The sequence below is a fragment of the Anarhichas minor genome, unplaced genomic scaffold (genome assembly GCF_050575085.1).
Source record: "Anarhichas minor isolate MPS153535 unplaced genomic scaffold, ASM5057508v1 ptg000011l, whole genome shotgun sequence".
Lineage (NCBI taxonomy): Eukaryota > Metazoa > Chordata > Actinopteri > Perciformes > Anarhichadidae > Anarhichas > Anarhichas minor.
In genome coordinates, this window is record NW_027466457.1 from 607,170 (window position 1) to 635,162 (window position 27,993).

General features: G+C 43.7%; 1 protein-coding gene across 2 annotated transcripts in view; it reads left to right on the plus strand.

Annotated features, from left to right (window-relative positions):
* Positions 1-27,993, plus strand: part of srgap1a (SLIT-ROBO Rho GTPase activating protein 1a) — a 74,720-nt gene that overhangs the window by 13,521 nt on the left and 33,206 nt on the right. For both annotated transcript variants that reach the window (XM_076088788.1, XM_076088787.1), the window contains exons 2-4: positions 15,029-15,224; positions 20,816-20,978; positions 27,373-27,435. In XM_076088788.1, the coding sequence (XP_075944903.1) occupies positions 15,029-15,224; positions 20,816-20,978; positions 27,373-27,435 (422 nt within the window). The remainder of the gene's footprint in view (positions 1-15,028; positions 15,225-20,815; positions 20,979-27,372; positions 27,436-27,993) is intronic.

A 27,993-nucleotide genomic window follows, 5' to 3' on the forward strand; every position in this document is an offset into this window, starting at 1 on the left:
GATGGAGGTACAGTGTCGTAGCTAAACCCAGGTGAGGGAGACAGCTGAGCTGAACAGAAACTAGGAGGCAGACTTCATCTGACCCGGTTGGCTCCAGCTCTGCCGTTCTTGTCGTGGGACGGCAGCTGTCCGGATCCATCAGGTGTGTGTGGGTGACCCCCCCCCCCCCCCCCCCCCCCCCCATCCCCCATCCCACTGAGGTGAAGTCATCCCCTGTACACAGAGATGACCACATAACTCGTGACTTGGGTAACCTCACTGGGAACCACTGTAGAAATAGTTTTCACTTTAGTATTTGTGGCTTACGTTGTTAACCGTATTCAGCAGGTGTTAACAATGACACTTACCAACATCTAGTAAACGGGGTCGGATGCCTCGAAGCTGACTGAGGCGTTTGATTCAGCTCTGTGAACAGACTCTAACCTTGAGGCCCTGTTGAGATCTAATGAAGTCCATTTTGACTCTTCTGTTAGTGTTCTCAGTGTACTAATACTGCTATTACACTTTGCTTCATTATTATCTCAATAGCCACATTTATTCCCACTCTCGGTTTAATAAAGACCGTATATTTTAGCGCATTTGAAAGACCACTCTTCTATTCCTCTTCCCTTCCTGCCAGAGATCAGGCTCCACATTCCCCAGAGTGAATATGTTTACGTGAGGCTGAAGTCGTCTCCAAGAGCACATTATTTCAGCTGTCACTACTTTGAGCACCAGGTGTGAAAAGATGAACTGTTTTTCCTCAGAGGGGTTTGGGGGAAATTTCTGCTTCTTGTACAATGTTTGCAGCCACGTTTAGAATCGGAGGAGAGATGCTTCTCAGTTGTTGGTGATTTTTTTTTTTTATATCCTGTCCCTGTTGCCACTCATAGCTCAACCAGAGCTGGTAGCTGGCTATGGTTTTATTGCTACTCCATCTTTTTACCCTTAATGCACAGCTACCTATACGATAAGTTGAACAGCTTACTTCATTTTGGCTCAGTTAATATCACTTTACTGTATTCTTTTTCAGAATCCAAATGTCCCATCATCTATTCACACAGAAAAAATGGTAAAGATGACCGATATACAGACGGAGAAGAAGACATTCAAATGACTCGCGCACACACACACACACACACACACACACACACACACACACACATACACATACACACCACTGAACAAACATTAATGCATCCTATTAACACTCACAGGGCTGCCACACAAAGATGCTGCTGTGTTCTACTTAGTCTAATTTAAAGGCATTACCCTAGTAATCAATACTGCCTGTGTGTAGACACAGTGGGGTTTGTAAAAGTATTTTTAGATGAGGCTGACTGGTCTTGTGTGTCCGTGCGTGGCGCGTGCATAGAGTATGCATAATATGACAAACTTTCAGCTGTGCTTTGTCTCAGCCAGCTGCTCCTTTGCAGATAAGTCATTTTTTATCTTTTTTGACCTTGAAAGTAGCCTTGTGTATTTTAAACTTGTCCAACGAAGAACTGAGAAGGAGACTGGGGCTAATTACAGTTTATGAAAGTCATCTTCATGGGATCCATCTTTTTGTTTTCTTTCGGAGGCTCTTGTATTGTATATAATGTATAGCTTCAATTGAATTTGGGGGGAGGGGAGAAGAGGGAGAGGAGAGTCTCCTCTAGTATTTCTCAGATTTACAGATTAGCTAAAAGAGAACAGATGGAGGCTTTTGTATGCAATCAAGAAAACACCCCATTGTTTGTGGAGTGAACATCAAACTGTGCAGTCCTGCTAACTTTCTATTGAACTCTTTTCCCACCAAGGAGACTTTTAGTACATTGATGCATCATGCAGAAAAGTTTCAGTCTATCTGCATTGTTAGTGCACCATTTGTAAGGGTCAATAAAGTGTCTTCCAATGCGCCTTAGTATTTCTCCATCCTGTACTAACTGTAGTTAATTTTAGTCAGTTTATTTAAAATATATATGGAAGTATTTACCTATGAATAATCTTCCTCTGATATTTTTCTTGTCAAAAATAATTATACAGCCTTCCCCGCAGTCTCAACAACACAACTCCTTTTTGTCCGAATTTACCAGAGCCCTCAGCCCTCGAACTGTTTTTCAGCCAATAACCGGCCGTGTGCCATTTTTGCCTCGTCTCCCCGTTTCTCTTGCTCCCTCGCTCTCCCCAGCGGGCTTGTAGCACATGCCCTTGCTCCTGGAATTCCAGGCCTGGTCCTGAATGGTATGGTTGTTCCTGCTGGCTTTACACTATCAAAGCCCCAGAAACCACACATCCTGCGATGTGCTGTTTTTTTTTTGTGGCGGGGCGAGAGAAGGAAAACACGGGAGCGGAGGGTGATGTTTTTCTTCGCTGTTTAGTGGATGCAGTACAAATCACGAAGGACCGGCTGATGTTTCTCATGTGGATGTGTCCTGGATTCAGTGTATTGGTGATCCCCTCTGATGTTTGCACTAATGTACTCCTCTGTGGAAGGCTGAGGTCGGTCGTCGCGCTTTCTCTCTCTGGCAAACACGTGCAGGCCGTCCAGAAGTTGTCATCAATCACTGACTCAACCACAGGGAAAAAAGAGCAGGAATGAAACAACATATCGGTTAAGATAAATCTTTCCCCTCCCTACTGTATGTCAATCACCACATACACAGTATGACTTACTGACTATACATACATACAGACTGCTGTGTTATGACCTTTTGGAAGAAATAGGCTCCATATGTTAGTATGTTGCCAGAAACTGTCCTGCATCTGTTATTTTTAAAGCAGTAGAGGTGAAGTTGCAGTGTGGACTACTTTAGATGTGTCGTTTTCTATTGGCCGGTCTACGGTTGGCAGCACTGGTCATTATTCTGTCGGTCCACCACTTTGGTCCGGATTGAAGTAACATTTATCGGATGGATTGCTATGAATTCTGGTACATGTTGTGGGGTGAATCCTTTGGTGAGCCTCTGACTTTTAATCTGGTGCCACCAGCAGCTCAAAGGTTTCACTTATCCAATGAAATATCTCAACTTTTATACGTCTGGTCGGCACAGAATTTGTTACAGACATTTGTTGTTGCAAAACAATGCATTCTTTATGAAAAGGTCATTCTCCTGACTTTAAGCACAACCATAGGGTCTACTTATTATTACTGCCACTCAACACTAGTCTTGAACTATTCGTAAATACTGTTTTCATCCAGATGTTCCCTGTTTTACACGGTGATAGTGCAGGCTGTGACTGCGTGACAAACCGTGATTAAAGCTCAAACCCAGAGTAGCTTGCTTATTACTTTATTGCTGTCTTGTGTTGTTTGTGTTTCTGTTTGTTTTCTTACAGCCCAGGTTTAAACTTGCTCCTGCATTAACATATTTTTGAAGTTCACAGCCTCCCTTCATCTTCTGATCTTTTCTTGGAGTCATTAAAAGACGGATTAAGTTAATCACAGGCCTGTCTTTTTGCTGGTATTTGTTTTCATTAAGTCGACAGATGCAATATCTGAGCATGAGAAGCAGAATGAAAAATAGCCCCCAGGTAAGATTCCCCTTCCTCCACTGAGGTAATATGTAGAATTCGTTTAAGAGAGACGCCCACTACCTGAAAGTTTCTGATAAGTGATGAAGGGGCACATCGAGGACGGTGTTCATAGTGTGTAGTGAGGGGGACTGGGAGGCTGTCATCTCTGAGAGACTGGGACTAGTTTGTCTCTGCTTCTGAGCCGGCAGGCTGTTCGAACCTGGATGTCAGCACTCAGCACTATAACTGTCGCTTCTTAGTCTCTTGCATGGTATCCTTTATCCAGTATTTGTTGTCCAGCGTATGGACACAAAAAGGAAGCTTCGCCTCATCAAATGAAGAGGTTAACTAAAATTGATTGAGTTACAAAGTGCATTCTTCATCTTTTTTTTTTTTTTAGTTGTATGTTGGCTCGGTAGTCCAGCTTTGTCTGTGTACAGTCATCTCCTCTCCCACCTATACTTTCCTCTGGCCCATCGGTGCCACGGTGTCCCGACTGTGGGAACACGTCGTCGGCCCAAGCAGGCAGCGGCTCCAGCTGGCTGCGGGCCACAGATCCCAGCTCTGGTGTCTCCACGCTGCCGCGGGGGAAGACGGACAAAAGAACAAGCCTTTTTAGAGTAGAGGTGTACATGCTGTGTGAAAGAAGGCAGATGTATAAACACATCGGGGTTACAGACAGCTGGACAGAGAGAGAGACAGACAGACAGACAGATGGTGTAGGAGGGCAGCTATAGATGGTCTGGATGGAGACAGACAGATAGAGGCAGGTAGGGCAAAAGGCTGACGGCGTGAAGACAAACATTCAAACAACCAGGGATGTATCAGAGCACCGAACCCATCCACTTTTGGTCCATTCACATGATAAAGTTTTATATTTAGGCTGCAGTTGGTAACTTTTATTAAGATTACTTTTTTAAACCGTCACCATATCTTTTTTTTTTTTTACTGCCAATACCGATTACAGATCCTCAATCAGCATATCGACCATTATGATCGTTTTTGTTGTTATTTTGTTTGTTATAGCAGCTAATATACAAGGTTTTAGACTTTCACCACCGTCCCCAAACATTTTTTTCAAACTCCTCAAGGTCAGTTTAAAACCATCAAAAGTTCAAACTGTCCAAACACTGTTTTTTTGGTCAGATTTCTCACCAAAAACAATATTTTACAAGATTACAATTGAAGACATGTTAATGTTTTAAGTCTTGTTTGCCCAATTCTCATTTTTACTGACTAGAGTTTGAATAAATGAACTGTGATCCAACTGTCAAACCCGGCAGAGCTGAGCAAATATGAATCAAGATTCTGTGACTGCGTAGCCAATTTATCACATCAATTGTTTTCAGTGACATATTTTAGTGTACTGTGTAGCTGCAATATGAGAAAGCTCACTCTGGCCGGTGGGCGGGTTCATTGTTTGGGCTTAAATGCTTACAACACGTTGGCCAGGTATCAACCTTTCTCGTTTTCTACAACTAAACAGTGTGGATCTGCTTGTTTTCTCTTCTTTTAATATCAATTTTGAGTTCTGAATCTGAAATACACGGCGGTAAAGACAGAAATAAGCAGCGTAACCGGAGAGCAGACCGTGGCAGCTCTGAGTGCCATCTGAACCCGACCTGAGACCAGACTGTCCAGTGTGCGGTGGAGGGAGACGGGTCGGAGAGCTGAGGTCAGCAGATCCACGGGAGAGTTGCCAACTGAGGGCAGACAGCTCGTTGGTAACAGAGCTGTCCAATAGATTCGTCTCCACCGCTGGAAATGTCTCCGTAGTCTGGTCTGCACACCTGCAGTGTAACGTGCTCGGTGCCCACTCTACCCCCTCTACCTGGTGTGTGTGTGTGTGTGTGTGTGTGTGTGTGTGTGTGTGTGTGTGTGTGTGTGTGTGTGTGTGTGTGTGTGTGTGTGTGTGTGTGTGTGTGTGTGTGTGTGTGTGTGTGTGTGTGTGTGTGTGTGTGTGTGTGTGTGTGTGTGTGTGTGTGTGTGTGTGTGTGTGTGTGTGTGTGTGTGACTATTCATGTATACGCTCTCTCTCTCTCCTTCCCGCCTCCTTGGGGCCCATGAGGAGGGAGGACATCCACAGTCTCTTAGAAATAAACCCCACCTTCAAACGCTTTTCCCCGCAGGCCACATAACTGCTCTTCCATTCTTCAGGTTCATTGCTCAGAGTTTGTAATATTCAAGTCTCTGCCAGCATGCTTCAGTTTTCCATTTGTTTACTGCGAGGGGAAGTAAATAATCCTATAGATAAAAGCTTGTGCTCCTCCGTTCCAGATGTTTCTCGTGTGACACCCTCTTTAAAGGCATTTATCTCTTCGGCCGTCCGACCGCAGCACTTTCATAGCATTGTTGCCTCAAACAAACATCCCAACTGTAAGAGCCGTGGGCCTGCCCGGCCAAGTCTTCTGCATGAGGTTAGCTTTGTTGAAAATGAGAGGCCTGTCTTGACATACGAGCTGCAGCCCCTTTTATCTCTTCCATCACTAATATCCCCAAACAAAAGGACAAAGGCAGGCCAGATACAAGGCGAGGTGTCTCTTTTCAATTGGAAAAAACACAAATGGTCAGCACATCTGAGGTGTATGTTCGATGTAGTTTTCTAAACGTTAGTTTATGGACTGGCCTTTTAATTTAAAACAACAGGGCCTTTGCCTGTGCTGGTGTTCAGTGTACAGATTATGTGTCTTTATCGTTCTTTCACACACAAGCACCCACGCCGGTCTCTTCAGAGCAGCTGGCTCTAGAGATGAATGAGAGAAGTGGGTGAGGTCTGACCAAGGGCCTGAAAGAGATCAATGTATTTCTCACAGATTCTCATTTCTCTGATGTTGAGCCACACAGATGTAACCGCTTCCCGTCCTCCTTTGCATTACTCGTCCACATTTTTATCATCCTCGGTGTTAAAGTGAAGCAGCATCAATCATTTAGTCACTCGTTCTATTTGGGATATTCTGCCAAAAATCTATTTTTTTTTGTATTTAATTCTCTCTCTCTGTGCAGGCTCTGAAAAAGTTAGTTTGCTTCTTTTCAGAGGACAGCAGCTGTGGTCTGCTTTCATTCACAGCAGTTACAAAAGGATTCCACTGGTGACCCAGAGTTACAGCAAAAAAAAAGAAAGAATAAGCAAATTGTCCATAGAAAACGTTTCAAAGAGCTTCTGTTGTATAACGGCCTCGCCTCAGCAGTATTTAACAATTTCACGAATCGCTGTGAATCAGTGGATTGGCCTGTGTAGGCAAAGTACATTTGCACGTTTTGATATTAATATTCAGCTTGGGTGACCTTTTGACACACACATTTATGCCAATGACCAAAAGCAAGCCAGCTTCACAGCGCAGGAGCGATGTGAGAAGTCTTTGGAGACATTTTGAGACACATTTATTGTTTGCATGACTCCATTGTTACTCCTGTGAATCCAAACAGACTTTATTTCTGCTCTTGGGGAACGAGCCAGCTCCAGACTTTTTTGGACCCACCTTAAAAGCCTGAACAGACTCACACAAACACACGTCCAGCCACTCAAACCCGGGCCGGTCCGTCTGGCGGACCAAACGGCCGCTGGACTGGTGCTCGGATCAAACACAATGTCGAGATGTTAACCAGCAGCTGAACAAACAGCTCTGCCTTCTCCCAGCATTCAGCTCCTCACTTTATTTAGTTTGGATCAAAATGATGGTCCTCACAGGCCACCGTAGTGTCAGCGGTGATTGATCTCTCTCTCCCGCTCGCTGCAGGCCTCCCCGTCTTTGGGGGTGTTGCTTTAGCAACCATGGCTTTTTTTGGCTCATACGCCATTTGGCAGAGCTGAATCTAATTTGTGGAGATTATTACATTTCACTCATTGAAATCACACATTTAAATATTACCTCGGTGAATGGAACTGACATAGATCGAAGTGCTAATTTTGCCCAGTCAGACTCGTCTAGTCTAACGTCTGTTTTTTTTCGGCTGCTGGGGTGTATTGTGTTTGAACAGTGAGCCACCGTGGCCGAGCTTTGTCTGAATCAGACTTTAAAAACCAGAGAGTTCTTTGGGTCTGCTGCCCACAATACTTCCGTGCCCAAGAGTCACTGCTGCATTTCCTGTGTGTGTGTGTGTGTGTGTGTGTGTGTGTGTGTGTGTGTGTGTGTGTGTGTGTGTGTGTGTGTGTGTGTGTGTGTGTGTGTGTGTGTGTGTGTGTGTGTGTGTGTGTGTGTGTGTGTGTGTGTGTGTGTGTGTGTGTGTGTGTGTGTGTGTGTGTGTGTGTGTGTGTGTGTGTGTGTGTGTGTGTGTGTGTGTGTGTGTGTGTGTGTGCATTGTTGAGGGAAGTAGCGCTTACGTGCGTGTCCATGTCAAAGGAAATCATGCTTTAAGTCAGCTAGCAGGAGCTCATAGTCTCCCCATCCTTAGCTGTTTGTATGGATGTGGCAGCAGTGACCAACAAACGAAGCTGCTAACGCAGATAAGCTGTAAAACGCACCTCTTGTAAGACACTTCACACGAGGAGCACCGCACTCTATGAAATATCCCAGAGCACATTGGTTCAGCTCACAGTGTTTGAGAGAAGCAGAGGATTGTGGGCCAGGCTCTTTTCCATTGTGATTTAACGGTCGTTCCCTGGATCACAGTAGCCTACAGTCTGTTGGAGCTCTCTCTGCGGTTTTGGAAGCTGCTAACATGTCAGTCAGATGTTGTAATGGGGACTACATTGCCAGTTCTGTAACATTTGAGATAAAATGCTTGAGCAAAGCTGGCAGTATGCTGTGTGTAGTTTGGCTGTGCTTGATGTGATCGGAGAGAATCTGTTCAGCCTGGTTGGCAAGTCGGCATACCTTCAGTCATAACTGATGGCTTTATTTCAACCAAAAATGGGCTTTATGTTTAATCACAGACAGAGCAGGCGTGTTGGTAGATAGGAGACGTTGGTGTTAGTAATTAAATCTCAGGAGTAGTGATGTAATCGACACAGGAATCAGTGACACATTCTAGCAGTCATGCCCAGATGTAAGGCAGAGGGTCCGGTACGGTCCAACAGCGTCTGACATACCAAGCACATGACCAATTTCCTACTGGTCCCACCAACGTAATAGAGTCATTACAAGTCCTCCTTCACAGGGATGCCATGTGATTTCTATAGCTTTAGTCACTGCACGATGAGGTGTGAGTAACTCACTTATAGGCCCTAATGAGTCAGGATGTCAACGTCTCTCGTCAGGGAGGCCGCAGCTAGCATGCTAGTGGTCATGTGACCAGTGAGCTGCTGTTGGCTTAGAGGCCGCTATTGACTGAGGGCTTTGGCTCAATGTTGTTTTTGAGTTTTCATAAAAAGCGGTTACATGTTTGTTTCAAAATGATTATTGACAAATTACATTCGCTGTCCTTTTTTACTAAAGTGCAATTGTGCTTGATCTGGATCTCCATTATTATTGTGACCAAGCAACAAAAATGTAATACTAGTAACCGATAAAACAAATGTTAGAATACTGATCAGATGATTTCTTACAAGTGTTGATCTTGAACCCACGTGTACAACGTAAGAAAGGTCCAAAATCTAGACATGTAACACAGAATGCAATCATTTATTGTCATATCTCCATGTGCTTCTTTTAAATTTCATTTGGTTTTAGATTACTCATTGTTTTCAAGAGCAGTGGTGTTGTCCTCCTCTGATGACTCTGGATGGTCCAGTCTCTTTTTTACAAGCTGTACGATAGTAGTCTTCCTCTATCGGTCAAAAGACACTTGTCAGTGTTCGTTGTAGCGGCCCCTGAAGTGTCTCCCCAGCTGGTACAGGGCCCTACAGGCAGCTTAGTGGATCGGTGCTGGTAAAGAGTTGGATCACCCAGCTGGCGTTCAGTTCACATCCATCTGCCTCTCGTTAACAGAGTGGAGAGAGAAGGAACGGAGAGTTTTCAGGTGGCGAGAGAAGACGAGGGGTGGACGGAGCTTCAGAGCGCTTCCAGAAGTGTGTTTGACATCTGGGATTGCTCCGGGATGAGTCTCATTATTGGGAGTCTCTTGAACACTGCCTGCATGGATTGTGCTGGTAGCCTCATTGGCACAGGTGTGTGCCACGTGCTGCCGTAGGCGGGAGTCCAACCTAATAACTCCCAAATTCCTATCTATGATTCCTCCTGCATGTTCCTTCTCTTTATTTTCTAATCTCTTTACTATCTAAGCTCATTAATGTACTGACAACAAGAAGGCGTTCTTCACAGGCAGGAATGCAAATGATTGTATAGTCTATTGTTTGAAAAGCTCAAAAAACAACTGATCCCTGGTCACCACAAGACTCGACATAAAAACCAACTCACTCTGTATCGAGTCATGCTCCGTGGAAAACAGCAACACGGTCGGCCCGTCGTTTACCCGTCCAATAGCTTGGCTGAACCTACTTTTTGTTAAATTTTTGCCATATGGCATCCATTTATCAAAGAAGCAAGATGATGAGTGATTGGCCCGCTGTAATTAAGTATGGCAGCAGAGCCTTGTTTGATTTATCGGAACACTCAAAAAAAATGTCAGAGGAAGCTGTGCTGTAGATGCTCAGCTCCTTCTGGCATGTGATCCCCCTCCCGCTGTAATTGAAAGCTTGTGCTCCGTTTAAAAAGCCGATCGGCCATTTCGCAATTACCTTTGATGGTATTTATCCCGTCTTGTATCCTCCAGAAGAGGCACGGACAACTTCCCCCAGTCCCAGACCCGAGATGTGAAGCAGATGGTGGGGCTGGGCACCCCTTTTGCATCGTCCCTCCCCAGGCCTCAGCCGCTATTTCAGGTGCTGCTGATGTAGAGATGCAGCCCTGGGACCGCTGTGGTACGGCATGTCCCAGATAGTTTCTAACTAGTAGAAACTAGAAACGCTGAGAGTCTGTCGGTCTTTTATGGTTCCCATTGAGGAATACGAGAAACACTCGGCATAAATAACAGATGCTTTTTAGACAGACTGATTCATAGCAAGGTTAATTGGGAGCATCAGGAGGGAGCGTATTGTTGGGTTCAAGAGAGAAAGAAGGAACATATCTGACAGTCGCTGGGTTGTTTTTACTGAAGTCCGGTTTCTGTCTTTGTAGGTCAACAACGTGGGTCAGTACCCATCCGGCTGACACAGCAGTCTCTTTGACAATAGAACGGGCCTATCTGGCCATTCTGAACGGTCACTTTGGACATATTTGCCACCATGAATGGGGTTATGGGAAGTATGAGATGTGGACTCCCAATGGAGCATTTGGATAACATCCAGTTCAGAAACAAAAGGGTCTTTGGTCCAAACTGATCACCACAAAGATCCAAACAGCGCTCTCTCTTTGTCCACATCACGTGCACTCTGGGCCACATTGACTGGATGTCCTTCAGTCAGCTGGAATAGTTGCTGACAACTTTATAGGCCACTCATGTCAACGTGTACCGGATTATGGGTTTAAAAGTCCGTGGAGTTTTTTGGCAGATTGTTTGCTTGAAATGTATCGACAATCGGTTATTATTTTTAATCAGCATTACTCTATTGCTTCGTTTCGTGTCGTGTCATTTCTCAACACATTGCGCAGGTGCTCTCATCTCCCCGGTTTGAAAGGGATCACAGAGGGCTTTGATGCCTACTCAAAACACACACACACACACGCACGCACGCACGCACGCACGCGCATACATCCCTTGGCACAGAGGCCTCCACACGTGTTTACCATACAGATTACCTCAGAACGACAGGAATGCACCATGTAGTAGTAGAGAGACACTCGCTATGACAGTAAGATGGATCTAACTTTCGTTTCCTGTGGTTAGCTTTTTAAAGAAGAGGTCCTGTGTGCTGGTGTGGTCGTGTTAGTTCTCTAAAAAAACAGCTGATGTGGCAGGGGATTTATATGAAGCATCAGTATAATCAAACGGAGCTGTTTGGCTGTCCTCAAACACTGAAGTGACTTATTTATTCATTCAAATGGATTAGATAACTTCTCTTATGTAATTGTCGGGCCATAATCGAAGGCTAAGATGGCCTATCTACGGGCTGCTGCCTGTTTTTAAAAATAAATTACAATATGGCTTGAGCATCTTTCTAATAAATTGCATTGTTTGTAAACGGCAGAGTTTAAAGACCAGATATCGACTACATTTGGTGAAATTATGTCTTAACCTCTTGGTACAGAAACTAATAATCTACCATTTCTGCCTGTTTATCTCAGATTTAAATTTTCCATTTACATTTGCATCGCAATCTTTTAAGTGGGCCCCGTAGGCCATTAACAATAATTAATATAGGTATTTGGCAATTTCTTCCTGTTAAAACTTTACTTATTTGCAGATTTTCACATAACATTATAATATTTTAAGTGGGCGGTTAGGCCGTGCACTGTATTTAAGTTTAAACATATTGAATTAATTTAGAAGATACAGAATATCTTTTTGTAATATGTGGGCACACTAGTGAAAGCCTGTAATGTTAAACTGTTTAATATTATTGTGTAGTTATTTTGATAGAAAACGCACTTACTATGACACACGGGGTAGAAACACTGATTATACGGATATATATATATATATATATATATATATCTCAGTCAAAAAGGTTTAGTTTTATTCTGGTTAAACCTCCACTGATGATCATCACTGATACTATCATTTTGTCGTGTGACTGCATTGACATTCACAATCAGCCGTCACAGAGAGCTGTAGGCGACAGAAAGTTTCCTTCTTAACATGCTGATGGCGGCATATTGAAAGCAGTTTTGAGAAGTTTAGATTTCTGATGGGAAACCTAAAATAGAGAGACAAATACTGCGGTCATGACCCTGTTTTGGCTCTGTTGTTACAGCTGAACTTTCTTAACACAGTCTAGTTTCAGGAAGTGACAAGCCTGTCATTTTCCATGAACAGGTGGTTGCCTTTCAACATGAATTCCTCCGTCCTTCAACTTGTTACTACAGCTTCAGCCAGTGTTTGAGTTGGAAAATGAATGATTTAATGAGTTTCCGTGTGCAGTCAAGAATGTAATTGTGTTAAATGATCCAGTACGCTCCTTTGTGTCAGACCCACGGTAGCTTTGTTTTAATCCCCACATCCTCTGGAGATGGAAGCAATTGCGAGGTTCACCCATTCATCATAAAGACCTGGTGGACTTTAATGCAGTCCCAGTTAAAGCAAACCTCATTCTCAGTGCTCATTGTTGGCCTCCCAGTGTTGTTAACGGCCTGGTGTTCTTGAAGTGGAAGTTTTAAAGTTCTTGATTGCAGTCGACCCTCTGCTTTGCTGTTGAAATGCTCTCGTCCAGGTTATTGATGTCCGTGGTGCACTGTGAGTTTAACTGCTGTAATAAGCATTTTATTTAGATTCAGTATTGCTGAGACACCTTCCTTTTGTCCCGTCTGTCTCTGTCTAAGTGGTTTATTTCCTCGCGGGTGCCAGAGGGAAGGAGCTGCTACTTACTCGACGTAAATTGTAAATTTATCAAGATTGTGAAAAGACTTAAAACTGATGAATGGAGCGGAGCCCTTTGGTAATTTGATTACTGCATTAGGGGGCGCGTGCCCATGCACACAAACACATAAATGCAGCTCTCACCCGCCGTAGACTGGAAGCTTTCTTATTGAGTCAGCAGTAGATTGGCCATGAAGTAGCTCCACATCCTGAACAATTGATGGCCTTCCATAAAGGTTCTCAGGGATATTTTGGCTTCCTTTACGAAGGCATTTGTTGCTGTCTAATTGTCTCGTCACATACTACAATACTATACAATATCTTTGTTTCAGTCCACTTTACTTCCATATTAATTAGAGTATTCATTAAGCAGCAGGTTGATCCAGATTCCACTCGTTGTGGTTCCCCTTGCTCTTGTTTAATGAAGACTCTAGTTCCAGTGATGTTGGCTACATCATTGGAGGTTCACAATGGAAATCAGCTCATCGTCCTTCATCATTTCAGCAGGTGGTCAGACTGACTGAGCGCTATTGCCGTAAATAGAAAGGTGCACAATTACAGGAGCAAACAGTAAGTTGGGAAACGTATGTTGCAAGCAGCGTGTGTCAGCGGTGACACAGATCTCAGTCGTCAAAGGAGGAAAAATAGTCAGTGCTCAAATTACAGTTTATTAGCCAAACCAAATAGTCTGATGTGGCCACTTGAAGCTACTGAAGCACTGACAGACACTCAAATGCACAAACGATGACGAGCAAAAACCGACTGCTGCATTGTAACTTTCTGGAAGCTGTTCATTTTATTCAGGAGCTGGAAGACTGTGCAATATAAGAAGACACTGTGTTAAATAAACAGTGGAGAGTTAAAGCACTGCTAATACTCCTGCACTGCACTTGGTTTTCCTCTTAAAGGCGATCAATGCCTAAGAAATCAGATACTCATAATTCACTTTATTGAGGTTTGAATCTATTCTCAAACGGATGCAATACCCTCTTATGACTTCTTGTTCTTATATTAATATACATATTGGTGTTTGCATTATCAATACCACACTGACTATAAGTGAGGACAATACGATGCACATTAAACTATGCCCTGAACCAATTATCTCGTCCTGTTCTGCTGATCTCAGTACGGCAAAGAAACGGCCATTAAGACCTTTTTATAATGGCACCTGGTCCAGGGAGTTGTGTGAAGGCATGTTGCAGCCTTCAGTGTGTTTTGTTTTTAAAATGAAGGATCTCTCTGTCGCTGTCTGTGTGGCTCTAAATCACCTCATTAATCTGTTTCCTCTGCTGAAGATGTCTGCCTTCCATTAGGACAAATCCATTATACATGGCCCTGGCCAGAGACGACACACAGATGAAACAATTTGTGTGTGTGTGTTAGGTCCCAGTTTTCATCCTGAGGATTTAAATTTCAATGAGGGGTGCACTGACAGGCGTGATTCCTCAGAAAGGTGTGTGTGTGTGTGTGTGTGTGTGTGTGTGTGTGTGTGTGTGTGTGTGTGTGTGTGTGTGTGTGTGTGTGTGTGTGTGTGTGTGTGTGTGTGTGTGTGTGTGTGTGTGTGTGTGTGTGTGTGTGTGTGTGTGTGTGTGTGTGTGTGTGTGTGTGTGTGTGTGTGTGTGTGTGTGTGTGTGTGTGTGTGTGTGTAAGTGTAATCAGGTTCCATTCATCCTGGCGATATTTTCCACCTTAATGAAACACCTGAGACCAGTTATGCCAACCTCGGCTCTTTACATGCATTCAGAAGACCTATAACTGATAATAAGCTGCATCGGGCTGCTCTGTAGTACTGATGTCACATATACATACTGTACTGTGACTACACGTCTTGCTGATTCTTTGACTTTTAACCAATATATTTTTATGATGGTTGCATGCTGATTTGTAAATCTGAGCTGTGCACTTAAGTAGTTTTGGAAGATTTGAGAGTGTTTTCAAATGTAAGAACAGTGGTCAAACCTGCGTCTGTTTCATTTATAACGATAATAACTGCCACATTTAATCACCTGTTGATGTCCATGAGTTGGCCACACTAAAACGTAAAGCTACAATCCTTATGCTGATGGTTTCCTTGTCGAAACAAAACTCTCTCTTCTCATCCTCCAGCTTCTGGCTGCATCCTAATCTATTTGTTGTGTTCCTTGGTCTCCCTCAGAGATCCGGGCCCAGCTGGTGGAACAGCAGAAATGTCTGGACCAGCAGACGGAGATGAGGGTCCAGCTGCTGCAGGACCTCCAGGATTTCTTCAGGAAGAAGGCAGAGATCGAGATGGAATACTCCAGAAACCTGGAGAAGCTGGCCGAACGCTTCATGGCAAAGACGCGCAGCACCAAGGATCACCAGCAGTACAAGTGAGGAGACGCGTTTGTTTATGATGTCATCGAAGCTTTTAGCCCATTATGTCACAATGACTTGGCTGGAGAGCTTCAAAAATGATCTATGACGTTTCACATGTGCCACAGCACTGTATTGTACAGTGCGGTAGAATTTGCAGCAGAATCTCCGCTTTCACTCTTAATCTCTATTGGAAACCACAAAACGCCTTTTCAATATAATACATGCAGTGCAATGTCGATATCTACATTTTGATACTATACTTAGGACATATTTTGGTCGCTACTGAAGGAGCATTTATTTTATATGTTATACTCTTGCCCTACTTGTGCATGCTCACTGAAAATAGAACAATGTTGTGGTGTCATTTTGAGAAAAGTATTCGAGAAGTGGAGGAAGAAACTAAGCCTTGAATTTAATTTGGTCTTTGTCTCATAGACGCATACCATAAGTACCTTTTTTTTTTTTTTTTTTAAAGAGATCTAATGAAAAGAGATTCTTCATCAAACTGATTAGAGGAAGTTGGTCTCCCTCCCTCACCACCTCTCTCCTGTCTTCATGGTGCATCACAGCTTGACTCTGAGCCCCTTTGACACAATTAAGCGAGCTGTAGTTGTTGGCCGTGTTACACTGTAGGAGTCTGCTCATGGGAAAAGCTGGCATTAGCATATTGTTTGAGCTTGTGGTGGGAATGAAAATACGTGTTTCTCCTCGCCGTCTGCAAATAGCCCTCCTGCGCTCTGTCTGTAGCTCCGATGGCTCTAGCAGCTGCGTGCGCTGGTGAAGGGACTCTGGTGTGGCGCTCTGTGGTTTTCATCGCGTGATGCACAGTCTGGTCACTTCATTCACAGGGTAAACATTTGGCAAGTGCCTAGGAGCATATTTCTTAAGTAAATACCAGATGTCTGAATAACATTAAAAAACCTTCCTGTGGGTTTGAAATCATTTGGCCTATATTTTTATACTGGCATAAACGCCACACGTACAGTAAGGCTTCTGTGCTCTCCGAATTCTCTCCGTTGTTTTCGTTGGACGGACTGTAGCCTAAAGACACTATTCATATGACAGGTCAGCTAGGCGGAGCTGCAAAAATGCTAAAGTAGCATTAAATGAGTAGCTAACCCTGTGGGTAATTGGTCTAAAATAAACTGCATTCAAAAGGGGGCCGCTGTCAGTGGAGCTGCATTTCTTTAAATCTAGTTTACACAACGGATGTTGAGACAAGCTGACGAGATGTCATTCTACCTTTCTAAAAGTGCATTAATATACACAATGGGTACCATGTTTAGATTCTGCAGGCAGCCACATGCATCCTCTCGATACACATCGAGTATTTTTTTACAGCTGCCACTAAGACTCTTCTCCAGTCGGGTGTAACACAGATACAGGCCATGTTGCTAGTGAAGGTACAATGACATGATCCCTCACTGGCTTCCCACCAAGCTGCAAATGTTGTCATTTGTGTCAGTTGGTGTTCATGAGATTATAGCTGGGCCTCTGCTGGTGGAGGGGAAATATTTGTTCTACTGCACCACAAATGCATTATATCTCGTACAGGTCTAAATCTGCTGTGCTCTCTCGTGCTCCTGCCAGCTTGGTAACGTTGTTTGGCCCAGTAGGAGTTCAGCTTTGAGCCACCTGTTGGAGCGTTGCATTAGCTCACTGCTGCAGAGGAACTCATCCGGGTTCATGGGAAGTGCCCTTTGTTGAGCTATACTTCAGTGAAGATCGATATTCTTAATGACGCATTCTTATTTTTATTACACTCGTTTTGAAGGGAGATATTAAGAGCAGATTAACAATCTGATTCATATTTAAAGTGGTGGCCTAAGAAAAAAGCCTGCCGAGTCTCCTTTTTATTAATAATGCCTCTATTGCCTATGATAATATGCCCAGTGTAAACACGCTAGTCTCTTTGCCACATTGAGAAGATGCTGCTGTCTGTTCTGCAGCAGGTTAGTCTCCACTTGTTTGCAAAACAACATTTTAACAGCTGCGAACACTTCCAGCTTCCTTGACAAAAACACTCCTTTTAAGTAACATGTAGTAGACTGTATTTTTAACTGATGTGACTATAACGCTACATTAACTACAATTACATGAAACGTTGAATTTCATATGAAGAGACCGTTGTGTGTTTATTTTATTTCCTCTTCATTACCACCAGAGGTAAATGCAAAAAACAACAACTACAAAGAGTCTCAGTTAAAATGATAATGATAATTAGGTGCTAGAAAGTTGAGTCAGGAAATTTTACAAAGCACAAGCTGTTCAACATTATGTTCAAAACGCAACACGTCTGTGTGAGCTGTTGATAAAGGCTTTCGGGCGGCATACATCAGTGGGTTTGGATATAAATGGCTGTTAATTCTACTAGTGTCGTCCTATTTCCTTCCTGCGAGAAAACAAAACAGAGCCACATCTCGGTGTCCAGGCCACAGCGGCTGGCTGTGGGAGAGCCATTCATTCTGGTCTGCTATGTCCATTTGTGTTTCAATGGCTGTTTGCACAACACACACACAGACACACACACACACACACACACACAAAGGAACGAATGTGGGCAAACATTCTCCTCCGTCTCGCTCGCTCTTTCTGAAAAACACACTCGTGCACTCACATGCACACAACCAAATACTGTATTATGCAAAGTTTGTTTAGGGAGGGACGTGGAGATGGTGAGCACACGAATCATTGAATTATGTATACTGCCAAAGAAACGGCTGCGATGATCTTAAATAGGCGCCTTTTATCCTGAATTAAGTGTCTGGTTTAAAGGACTTCCTGTCTTTGTCTGCGAGGATAAAAAGAAGCCGTAGAACATGCTGTGGCTGCATACTGTGTATACGTTACAATCTCCACCGCATTCAGCTTGAGTGGCAAAGAATAAAGTTGAATGAAGTTAAACGCAATTTGTTATTCACAGAACTACTTGATTAGAATTATTAATTCGGCTTTTGGCACCCTGCGGCTTGCTTTTCAATTTCGAACTTTAACCTTTCTTTACGTGGTATTCTTGGTCCGAATCAGACGGGCAGCGGTCACTTTGCTTTGGTACAGTAGCAGCAACTGTGTGATTACTTTGCAGGTGAACGCCACGCACTGTGCTGCAGCAATAAAAGCCGCCACAGAGGTTCATTAATAGATGTTATCAGTCGGGCACTAGAGGACTTTGCCATTTTGCCTCCGATGCTGATAAGGGCTGCCGTTTCAATACCCTGCATACTGAAGTAGTGATTATCCTTCATTGTCGGCATCCTGCTACGTATGTTGACGTTTACTCAGTGACTCCTGGTTTTAAACTGCGTGAATAGACAGAACAAAAACACACATTAATAGGAGCCAGTGAGTTGTTTTTCCTCACTCATGTCCGCCCCTGGACATTAGTTTCCTCTTTCATACCTGTGTTTTAGCCCCTCGGGGTCCCGCCTGTCTGTCTGTGAGTCTGTCTGACCCGGTTCCTGCTCTGGCTGAGGGGGAAATGATGACATTGAGAGATTTTCCTGCCATTATGAGGGGTAAGCCACTCCCAGAGGTTAATTTGTCGTCACGGCCTATGTCAGTCCCCTCCCCTCGTTTTCATGTGCTGTCCTCGTTTTACTTCAGGCCTCCGGTTTGTTTTAGGCTACAGCCACACTAATATGTTTTCGGTGCTTTAAAACTCCCAAGTAGTTTGGACGCTTGGTGTAAAACGTACTAAAAGATATGCGTTTATGAAATGGAAACGTGGTAGTGTGGATGTAGCCTTGGTAGTTTATCCCTGCTATGACGTGAACTGTTATGCATCCTCAATCAAGTTATCTATTAAACACGTGACTGCTTTGGAAATCCAGGAGGTTATTTTATGCGCTTCTGCAGAGGCTCATGATGTGCGATGTCCAGCTTCATGTCAGTGGCCACCTGGATATTATGCATCTGCACATGCAAAAATGAGCATGAATTAATAAACACGTATGCACACACACACACACACACGTGCCATCTTCACATATCTAGATTCAGTGCCATGGAATGTAAGTATTGCACTCAACTGATGCATAATGGAGAAAGGACTTATGATAATTGCTCTTTGACTGTGTGTGTGTGTGTTTGCTGCTGTGTCCAGCAGTCCCGCTGCTGGAGCTCTGGGACCGCTCCACTTATTTTCTCCTTTTCTAGCCTTCTCTTCCTTTGCACGTGTCCTGTAGCCCGGGCATCTTTTAGCTAAATCAGTTTTTTTCATCCACCAACTTCCTGGTGTCTTTGAAAAGCTTCTGTGCTCTCGAATGCTCTCGGATGTTTTTCATGTCAGCGTGTTTGGCTCTGCCGTTATCAAATGCAGTTTGCTTCCTGTTTTTTGCAGTCTCAGGGAACATTTCAGCTGGTTGGGATGTTTATGTCAGTTATTCATTTGAAGAAATGCTCTGTTTTTTCTTCTTCAGCAAATGGGCTGAATGCTAGTTCAGGGCTGGGTCACTTGCGAGCGAGTGCAGAGTTTCACCTGTTGTGTTGACAAGTGCTGCCTGTCTATGCTATCTAAATCTGTGAGGGGAGAGCAGAGGCAAGTCTACATATGGTTCCTGCAAGACTTGACCCCCGGATCCACCGTAACACCTCTCCCTAATATACACACACTGATATTCTGTGCAGGCAGGAGGAATGTTGTAGGTTAACCCAGAGGAAGTCGGTCTGCAGGCCAGAGCTTATGTAGGGCCCCAGCTTGCTCTGGTCTGGACAATGTCCTACAGTTAGCGTGGAAGCAGCCGGCACACAGCACAGGAAACGGCTCTCATGCTCTACTATTCCAGTCTTTCTTTTCTTTTTTGCACCCAGCACTCTATCTTTCCCCTTTGCTGTGACGTCTCCTCCCTCGCTCGTCTGTCGTCTGCTGTCACATTTCGCACGTAATTCTACTTTTCAACTTTAAATACATCCATGGCTTCTCCAACTTTATTCCACTAAGTGTATTTAAAGCCTGTGGCGCACTCGTCTCTGGTCGAAGGAAGTCGCCTCGGCTCAGAGCATTGCAAGAGCACTGCCCCAGAAATGTCACTGATGCAAAGTATTTCGTAGTTCCTGTAATATATGGAGAGCTTTTTAGGGCCAGAACCAGCAGTATGTAGGACATTTAACATCAAGGGAGGCCTATGACGCATCTCTCTTCTGCTTTTGTAACAGGTCCTGGTGCACTTGTGGTGCTTGTAGACCTCCTGCTAGTGGAGAAACTGCCACAATTTCCTCGCTAAAATGACAAATATTGACTTAAGAGGTTTGAGCTGAGACAGACGCTCAGAAATATGTTGAAATGCACCAACACGAACCACAAGTGCGTACAGATACTTGAACGCGCCTGCATGATCCGCTAAACTGCTTAACTATGGAGCGGGTTTTCAGTCTGTGATAATGTGTGTTCTTCTTTATTCATGCATTGCACATTGTGACTCGACACACAAGAAAATGCTGAGTCATCCAAACATTCTACACAACCAATTCTCTCCTACACACGCGAATAGTTCCTCCCTCTAATTCTTGTTATTAACATGTCGGAGATTACACCGATATATTCATGTTCCACATCGATCTTTCGACTGCTGATCTAACACCTGACCGGTTCCCTGTTTTTATTCAGGAAAGACCAGAACCTGCTGTCCCCCGTCAACTGTTGGTACCTGCTGCTGAACCAGGTGAGGAGGGAGAGTAAGGACCACGCAACACTGAGTGACATCTACCTAAACAACGTCATCATGAGGTTCATGCAGATCAGTGAGGACTCCACACGGCTACTCAAGAAGGTAAGCGTGATTGCACTAGAGCTAAATATGATTGGCAGGGCACTTCTTAAGGGAGTGTGCGCACACACACACACCCGGCCACACACACACACACAGTCGGCCACATTTTGCTCATAAAATAGTGTGACAACTATAACTGATGTGACTAATTTGTTTTAATGGGGATTCTTTCTATTTCTATATGGCCACCAGAACTAACCCACTTTAACTCTCATCCTACCAACAAGGACTGCCGACTGGGGTCCCAAAATATACTACTGTATACACAAGAAACAACCTTCATAGCGAAATGTTGAATTATTTATTTTCAAATATTATTAGTTATCTAATTATTGTTTTAGGAAAGTAACAGTTAATTTGCATATTTTGGGAAAGGAAAATAGACGGAGCACATGAGGAAATGTGTGTCTGTCGCCTTTAAAATGACAGAGTGCCCCTTCCCCCATGATAGTGTGTGGTACTTTAAATCAGGACCCATGACAAACATCTGATCTATCTCTTCTATTTCATCTATTAAAACTGCATGGGCTGCAATTGTGTGCTTTTGATCCAATACATTGGTATTTTTAAAAAGGCACTAATTGAAAGAGAAACATAAATCAATGATATGAAGTCATTGGTAACAAATTGATTAACAAAGTCCTAAAAAATAGGAATGATAGAATAAAGCATCTGTTAGATATGACATCTCTAGTAATTATGATGTAATCTTTCAGGTCCTACAGTTATTTTCCAATATGATCAAACATAGTGCTTTGAGTGCTTTGTGGTTGGAGAGATTAATAAAACCTGGCTTTTAGGTGTTTGGGCTGACAGGGATCCTAAAAACATTAACAGACTGAAAAAAATCAGACAAAATTTGAAATGAAAGAGCTGACGACAACGAATTTGGAAACATGAAGTCTGGAGAAATGTGGGATGTAACATGCAGGGTACAAGAAGGTTGCACTAAATTAAACGTTCACCTATTGGAACACACTCCTCATTTCACTCTGGTCTAATGTGAATTATGTTCAACACATTCACTTTTATTAGTGAATACAATTTCCAGTTCTCTACACGCGGTGAACGTAGCCTGCTGTTGATCCGTTATGCCCCTGAAGTCTCTCTTTAACTGCCCCCACCTCCCTCAGTACTGTACTGAAGTCTAACCTCGACCAGAAGAGGTCACATGTGACTTTTCTTTGATCAACTAAACAGAAGTTTGAACTCGCCACTAACACAATCCAGATTTCTCATGGCGGTCATCCAGTCACCCGTGTGTTATAAACAGTCCTTCACTTTCAATTAACCCATTCATTTGACAACAAAGTATATTTTAGTTGCATGATGTACGGGATACATACAGTATATATTATCCAGCTTTGCGTTTGATGAGATGAAACTCGGATGGGCTCCTGCGGTTTAGTTCGGTGAATTAGAGTAGCGCAGAGGAACCTCGGTCGCCACAGTTTCAGATCAGTGTGCCTCCACTCTCCCGTCTGAAGACTGTGGCTTCATGGCTGAAACCGGGCCTCTGCTGCCTTCCTCACCACAAAGACGACAACTCCCTAAAAGATTATGAGCTCCTATGCTGCAGGAGTCGCATGACCTGACCACAGGCCTAAATTACAAAGTGGCTTTCCTTCAGAGGAGCGCCTTAGTGTCAGTTAAGCTGGTGCGACTTTTTCTATCTCTGTTCCGCCTCTCTCTCTCTCTCTCTTTTTTTTTTCCCCCAAAAAGTAAAAGTGTGGCTCCTTTATTTGTTCTCAAAGTAATTAATGTCTGTCGATGGTTGTGGGTTCATCTGATTGTATGGGGGGGGGGTGGTCTTTAAATACTTACCCGACCCCCCCCCCCCCCCCCCCCCCCAACACACAAACAGGAAGCTGCTGTAGTCATTTCCTTTGGATAGTGTTTCAAGGCTTATAGTTTTACTAATGATGCCAGATGTGAAACACACATTCAGTCATTTTTTTTTTTACATGTTACTCTCGTTGCCTCCCCTAATTCAACACACTTTGATTGACTGCCTTCAATGCTGATTTACATGTTAAATTGTAACTCTGAAGACGCATAGCCAAATGCTCACAATCTGGAGGGTAGTGTACACACACACACACACACACACACACACACTAGTCCTATCATTGCTCCACCTTGATCCTCATCGCTCTGGAATCTGCAGTGTCCAGCCCCATTGTGTGATAGTTGTCCCCTTTTAAAGTTGTTGTAATGCAGTTCCTCAGGTGACGGCACACTGGTGGGAGGTCCCAGTTCATAGGACACCCGAGACACCGCTCGCCCTCTAATTACAGCTTCCCCGATCCTTTGATCTCAGCAGAGCGTCGGTATCGAGGCACAAACAACAGAGAAGTCCCCCCCCCCCCCCCCCCCGTGTTACGTGGGCTCCCTCACAGCTTCGAGGAGACAGCTGTACTGTTGTCTTCCTGCCAGCACATCAAAGACCTGTGTTTTTACTTCCTTGTATGTTCAGGTCTCATGCTGTGAGGTGGAACAGCAGTCGAGTAACCCAGAGTAGCCCCGGTGTCTTTGTCAACATCCTCCGGCTGACCCGTGTGGCATGTGCATTTATTTCTTCAGTGCTGCATTGTGGTCGCTTTTCAAAACAAGCCTCAGCCACGAATTATTTTAGAAACGCCCCATTTTAGCTTCTTTTGTTTTGTTTTAATACAGAAGGCAAATAGGGGACCTCTCTTTCTTTCTGTATGCTTGGACAGATCTTATCACATGTATTCAGTTTTCATTATTCATACAGCCGGCTCTTTGTTTTGACTCTGCCCTGTTTTATTTATGGAAGTCACGTTCTGTGGCTGCAGCTACGAGGTGGAGATCCCAAAGCTTCAGGCTGTTTGGAACTTTTTCTAAGTTTCCATGTGCTGCTTCAGGGTGCTGGTTATTGTGCATGCAGACTGTCCCAGTGTCATGGCGTGTCTGGGATAGAACAGGGCCATCCTTAATGTTATTAGTAACACCTGTGTTTCTCCTATATGACGAGCCAGAATCACTGCTATGAAAAATATGCTTAGTCGTCTAATTTCCGAGAGTGAGATGAGATTAAGTCTCGTTTCTGTGCAGAGTGCGTATCTCAAGTCAGGATGTGTTTGGCTTGGCGCAGAATAATTTGTGATGGAGCTATTTCTGCCGATCAACAGGAGCTACGAGTGTGCACAGTCACCCCGAGTCTTTTTCCCCCACAGTGTGGTTGCCAGGTTTGGTACCTTACCTTTTTGTTGTTGAAACCAAAACCTGCGCTCAATGACGGTATCTGGCCACCTGTGCCGTCACCAGAGACGCTGCATAGAACTGTTGACTGATGGACGCGTAACTCAACCTAAAACCACAAATTGACGTTGTTTTTTAACATTCCTTATTAAGTGTGGGTGAAACAAACACGATACATTGTGTAAATATAACGTCTTAAGAGTTGTTGGACAAAGCTACGCTAGCAGTGTAGCACTGTTTCCAGTCTCTATACTAAGCTAAGGACTCCAGCTCTGTACTCAATGCATTACCATGTAACATCTGTCTCGGAAATAAAACAAATACATTTATTTAATTTTAATGAAAGGATCTATGTCATTTGGTCCAAGCCTGTTTTTATGAAATACGTCAGCTAACTGTGTCCATTAACCGTGTGACTGTTTTACAGTGACTTGGCTCTCAGATCTATGCTGAGCGCCACACACGCACACGCACACAGGCCCTGCAGGGTATACAACTGCCATCTCTAAACAATGATTAATGTCAGTGGCAATATGAAACCCAGCACTCCCCAAAGGCCGACTTGGTTTCTCCTCTCTGGGGCGGTTTCATCCTTCTAATGTGGTTGGAATACAGATGGTATGATCTTTTTAATGAATTAGACCGAATTGGAAACCCCCGCTCTGATTTAAACAAAGAATTGAGCTACACGACACACAGCCGTCATTGCGTGTAATTTGAGGTATACAGTGTGTATGTGCATTACATGTAGCGACACTACGAACGGAGATACTATTTCACAGAGTGCTTAAAAGCATTATGTTAGGTGTAGCTTTTTCTGGTCAGCGCAGTCTAAACATGCCTTGAATGTAATGTCACTTCACTTTCAACTTTGTCTTTACTTCCCTCTCACACACACTTTACTTCTCTCTCTCGCTCTCTCTCACACACTCACTCTCTCGCAGCTCATGTGAGCCCTGAGAAGGCTTTTCATTGAGCTCTGGATCACTTCCCAGCCTTCTCAATGGAGAAGCTGACGAGTGTTCGATCTGACAGATAGTCAAAGGTTCTGTCCTCTGAACTGACCGTTGCTAATGGGTTCTCCCACAGGAGAGAGGCCGTGTCTTTAAGATTTTCACGATGTGCAAGCATCCACAATTAATAGGCAGTTGACTTAAAATGCGGTACAGTCACGTTTCAAGAGACACAATTACAGATCAACTATAAACTCAACAACCAGATCAAACTATAGATTACCAAAATCCCAAGATCTTTCCGTAGCTCCCTTATCTTCACTTTCTCAAACATGCCTGAGTTTGACTCTTGCCAAGTTTGGTGCTTAGAGCTGTGTTTATCCCGGCTTACAGGCTGTTTGCTCTCCGAATAGGTAAGAGCTACAAATAGGGGAACTGACGGACCAGGTGTTGGTTGTTGGGAAGGTGTTGCAAACCGGCCAGGTCACCCAACACGACACTAATTTCAGACACCGGCCTGGCAGCCAGTAACTGAGTCTAATCCTCTTTGCTGTCTATTCATATTCTCGGACATCGTGCAGCTTTACCCGTGAAGAACAAGAGGGAGACTTTGTGTGTTTGTGCACGCACTTTTTCTTGGTCTGTTGGGTGTTGACAGTTCAACAGAGTTGAGAGACATTCGGTCCAACTGTTTGTCACAATGAACAATCCTTGTGAACTCACCTAGATCAACGAGGTGTGTGACCTCTAAAGAGCCTCTTACCTGTGGCCAACACTCACAAGAAGCCACAGGCTGACTCATCTATTCTCCTACAATGTCCAATGTGTGGGGTATCATTGCAGTGAACAACTACATGCATGCAATATAACAAAGACATGTGTTTGAGTTGGAGAGGTTAGGATTATATGGCCCTGGAATTAGCTTGTTTGCTTCAGCCTTCCTCTGTCTATGCACTGCACCCTGCAGCTTATACCAGCAGCTGGACTGCTCACACATTCTGGTTGCAACCATTGTACAATTTTCATAAATCCTGTTTATCAAAAAGCAACCCAATGTACTTTCAAATGAAAAGTTTCCCTCCAACTACCAACCATTGTGCACTCTCTGCGTAAAGCAGCATCTCTTGAAGGGACCCGGTGGACACCCTGCTGGGTTTTCTTAAAAACAAACAAAAGTTATGTTCGCATTCAGTATTTCTCACCAAAACGCATTGTGTCTAGCAACTGCACTGAATACATTTCCTTTCTCAGTCATATTTTAAAACCTACATTACTTGCGTCCATGTTTGCTAGCTTGTAGTCTTCTACTTTCTTGCCTGAATTGTCCCCATTCTTGATCAGAGGTACACCACCACTCCATCTAATCTATCCCACCACACTAGGCGGTTCAATACCCTCACAGAACCCTCTTACAGCCTTTGCCTGGGAGCGGCTCCCAGAATGAGATTTGTCTGAGGATAACTGGGTTAGAGGAAGACTTGGAGTGCGGGACGAGGCCGTAACATCATCCAGGTAGCAGAGCGTGGTATCGACTGTAGTAGAGAGATCAACAATTCATCGTCATGACTCATAATCCCATAAACATGTGAGTCGGTGTGAGGGAAATATGAGCGCTCCACAGTAAAATGAATAGTTAAAGCCCCTCTAAATCCATCACAGCATCACTGTTAAACTGTATCCCACAACCGTGAGGTGCATTAATGTGGGCGTGTGTGTAATAGTATTACCGAGTCAGCCTTGTGGCGCGGCTGATTGAGTTAACATATTTGGGAAAAGTCTTTCAGGTTGAGGCGTAGAAACCAGATAATGAGTTGAGCATGTGGACGGTGAAACTCGAGCTGCGTTGGATGATTTGAGTGGAAAGGCCGTCGTGACACTGATACCACTTTCACTCAGCAACCTTGTATTTGACACAGCATGATAAATCCACTGTTCTGTATTTGTAGCGCTCAAACCCCGGGTCAATGTCTGGTCCTTGTCCACCATTCGTATAAAACCTAATGTACAGTAACGGTGTGCTTTTAACAGACTTTTCAAGTTTCAGTTCAATGAAAATAGTTGCTTCTGTGTTTTTATAATGGAGATTCGTTAATTCATGTTGGTTTAAATGGGGTTTAAACTATGATTTTGCTTTGGGGAAACTCTTTTTGTGTATTTCATTGTATTATTTTACTGATGTGTTGTAATGGTCTTATTGTTTGTTTTCTTTTTTTCAGAGCAAGGAAATAGCCTTTCAGCTCCAGGAAGACTTAATGAAGGTCCTTAATGAGCTATACACAGTAAGTAGTAATGACTTTTTTAACGAATGCAAGTACATCGGTCTTTGCTGTGGGTGAGACTGGTTTACAGCTGTGAGCTGCCAAACTTCAAACTATTTGTAACATCTACTACAGCTTGGAGTCTTAAACCCTGGAGCTTAAAGGTGTCTGAAGGATCAAATATTAAACTTTGAAGCAAATAGACAACCACCAAAGTGATTGCTCAAACTGTAGGGAAAGTCTGTCCAATCTCTTTTACCCAAATTAACTGGAAATTCAAACTGAAGTATAAACATTATGTTCGCTTGACTCATTACAGTTCATGTTCTCTTTTTTTTTAATGGCTTTCATCATCTTAGTTTTCTTGCTCTTCAAAACAAACTCATGCAAAGCCACACCAGGCGGTTGGAGCCAAATAGCAACTTGTGGATACATTTACTAGATACATGTACTTTAAAGAAGAAAAAAAGCGTACTTCTTTTTTTGCATTGTCGCCTTCATTCAAAAGTTTACAGAGACGGATGAGAAACCTGGGGAGAGAGTGAGACCGAATACATGCAACAAAGGTCCCCAGTTAGA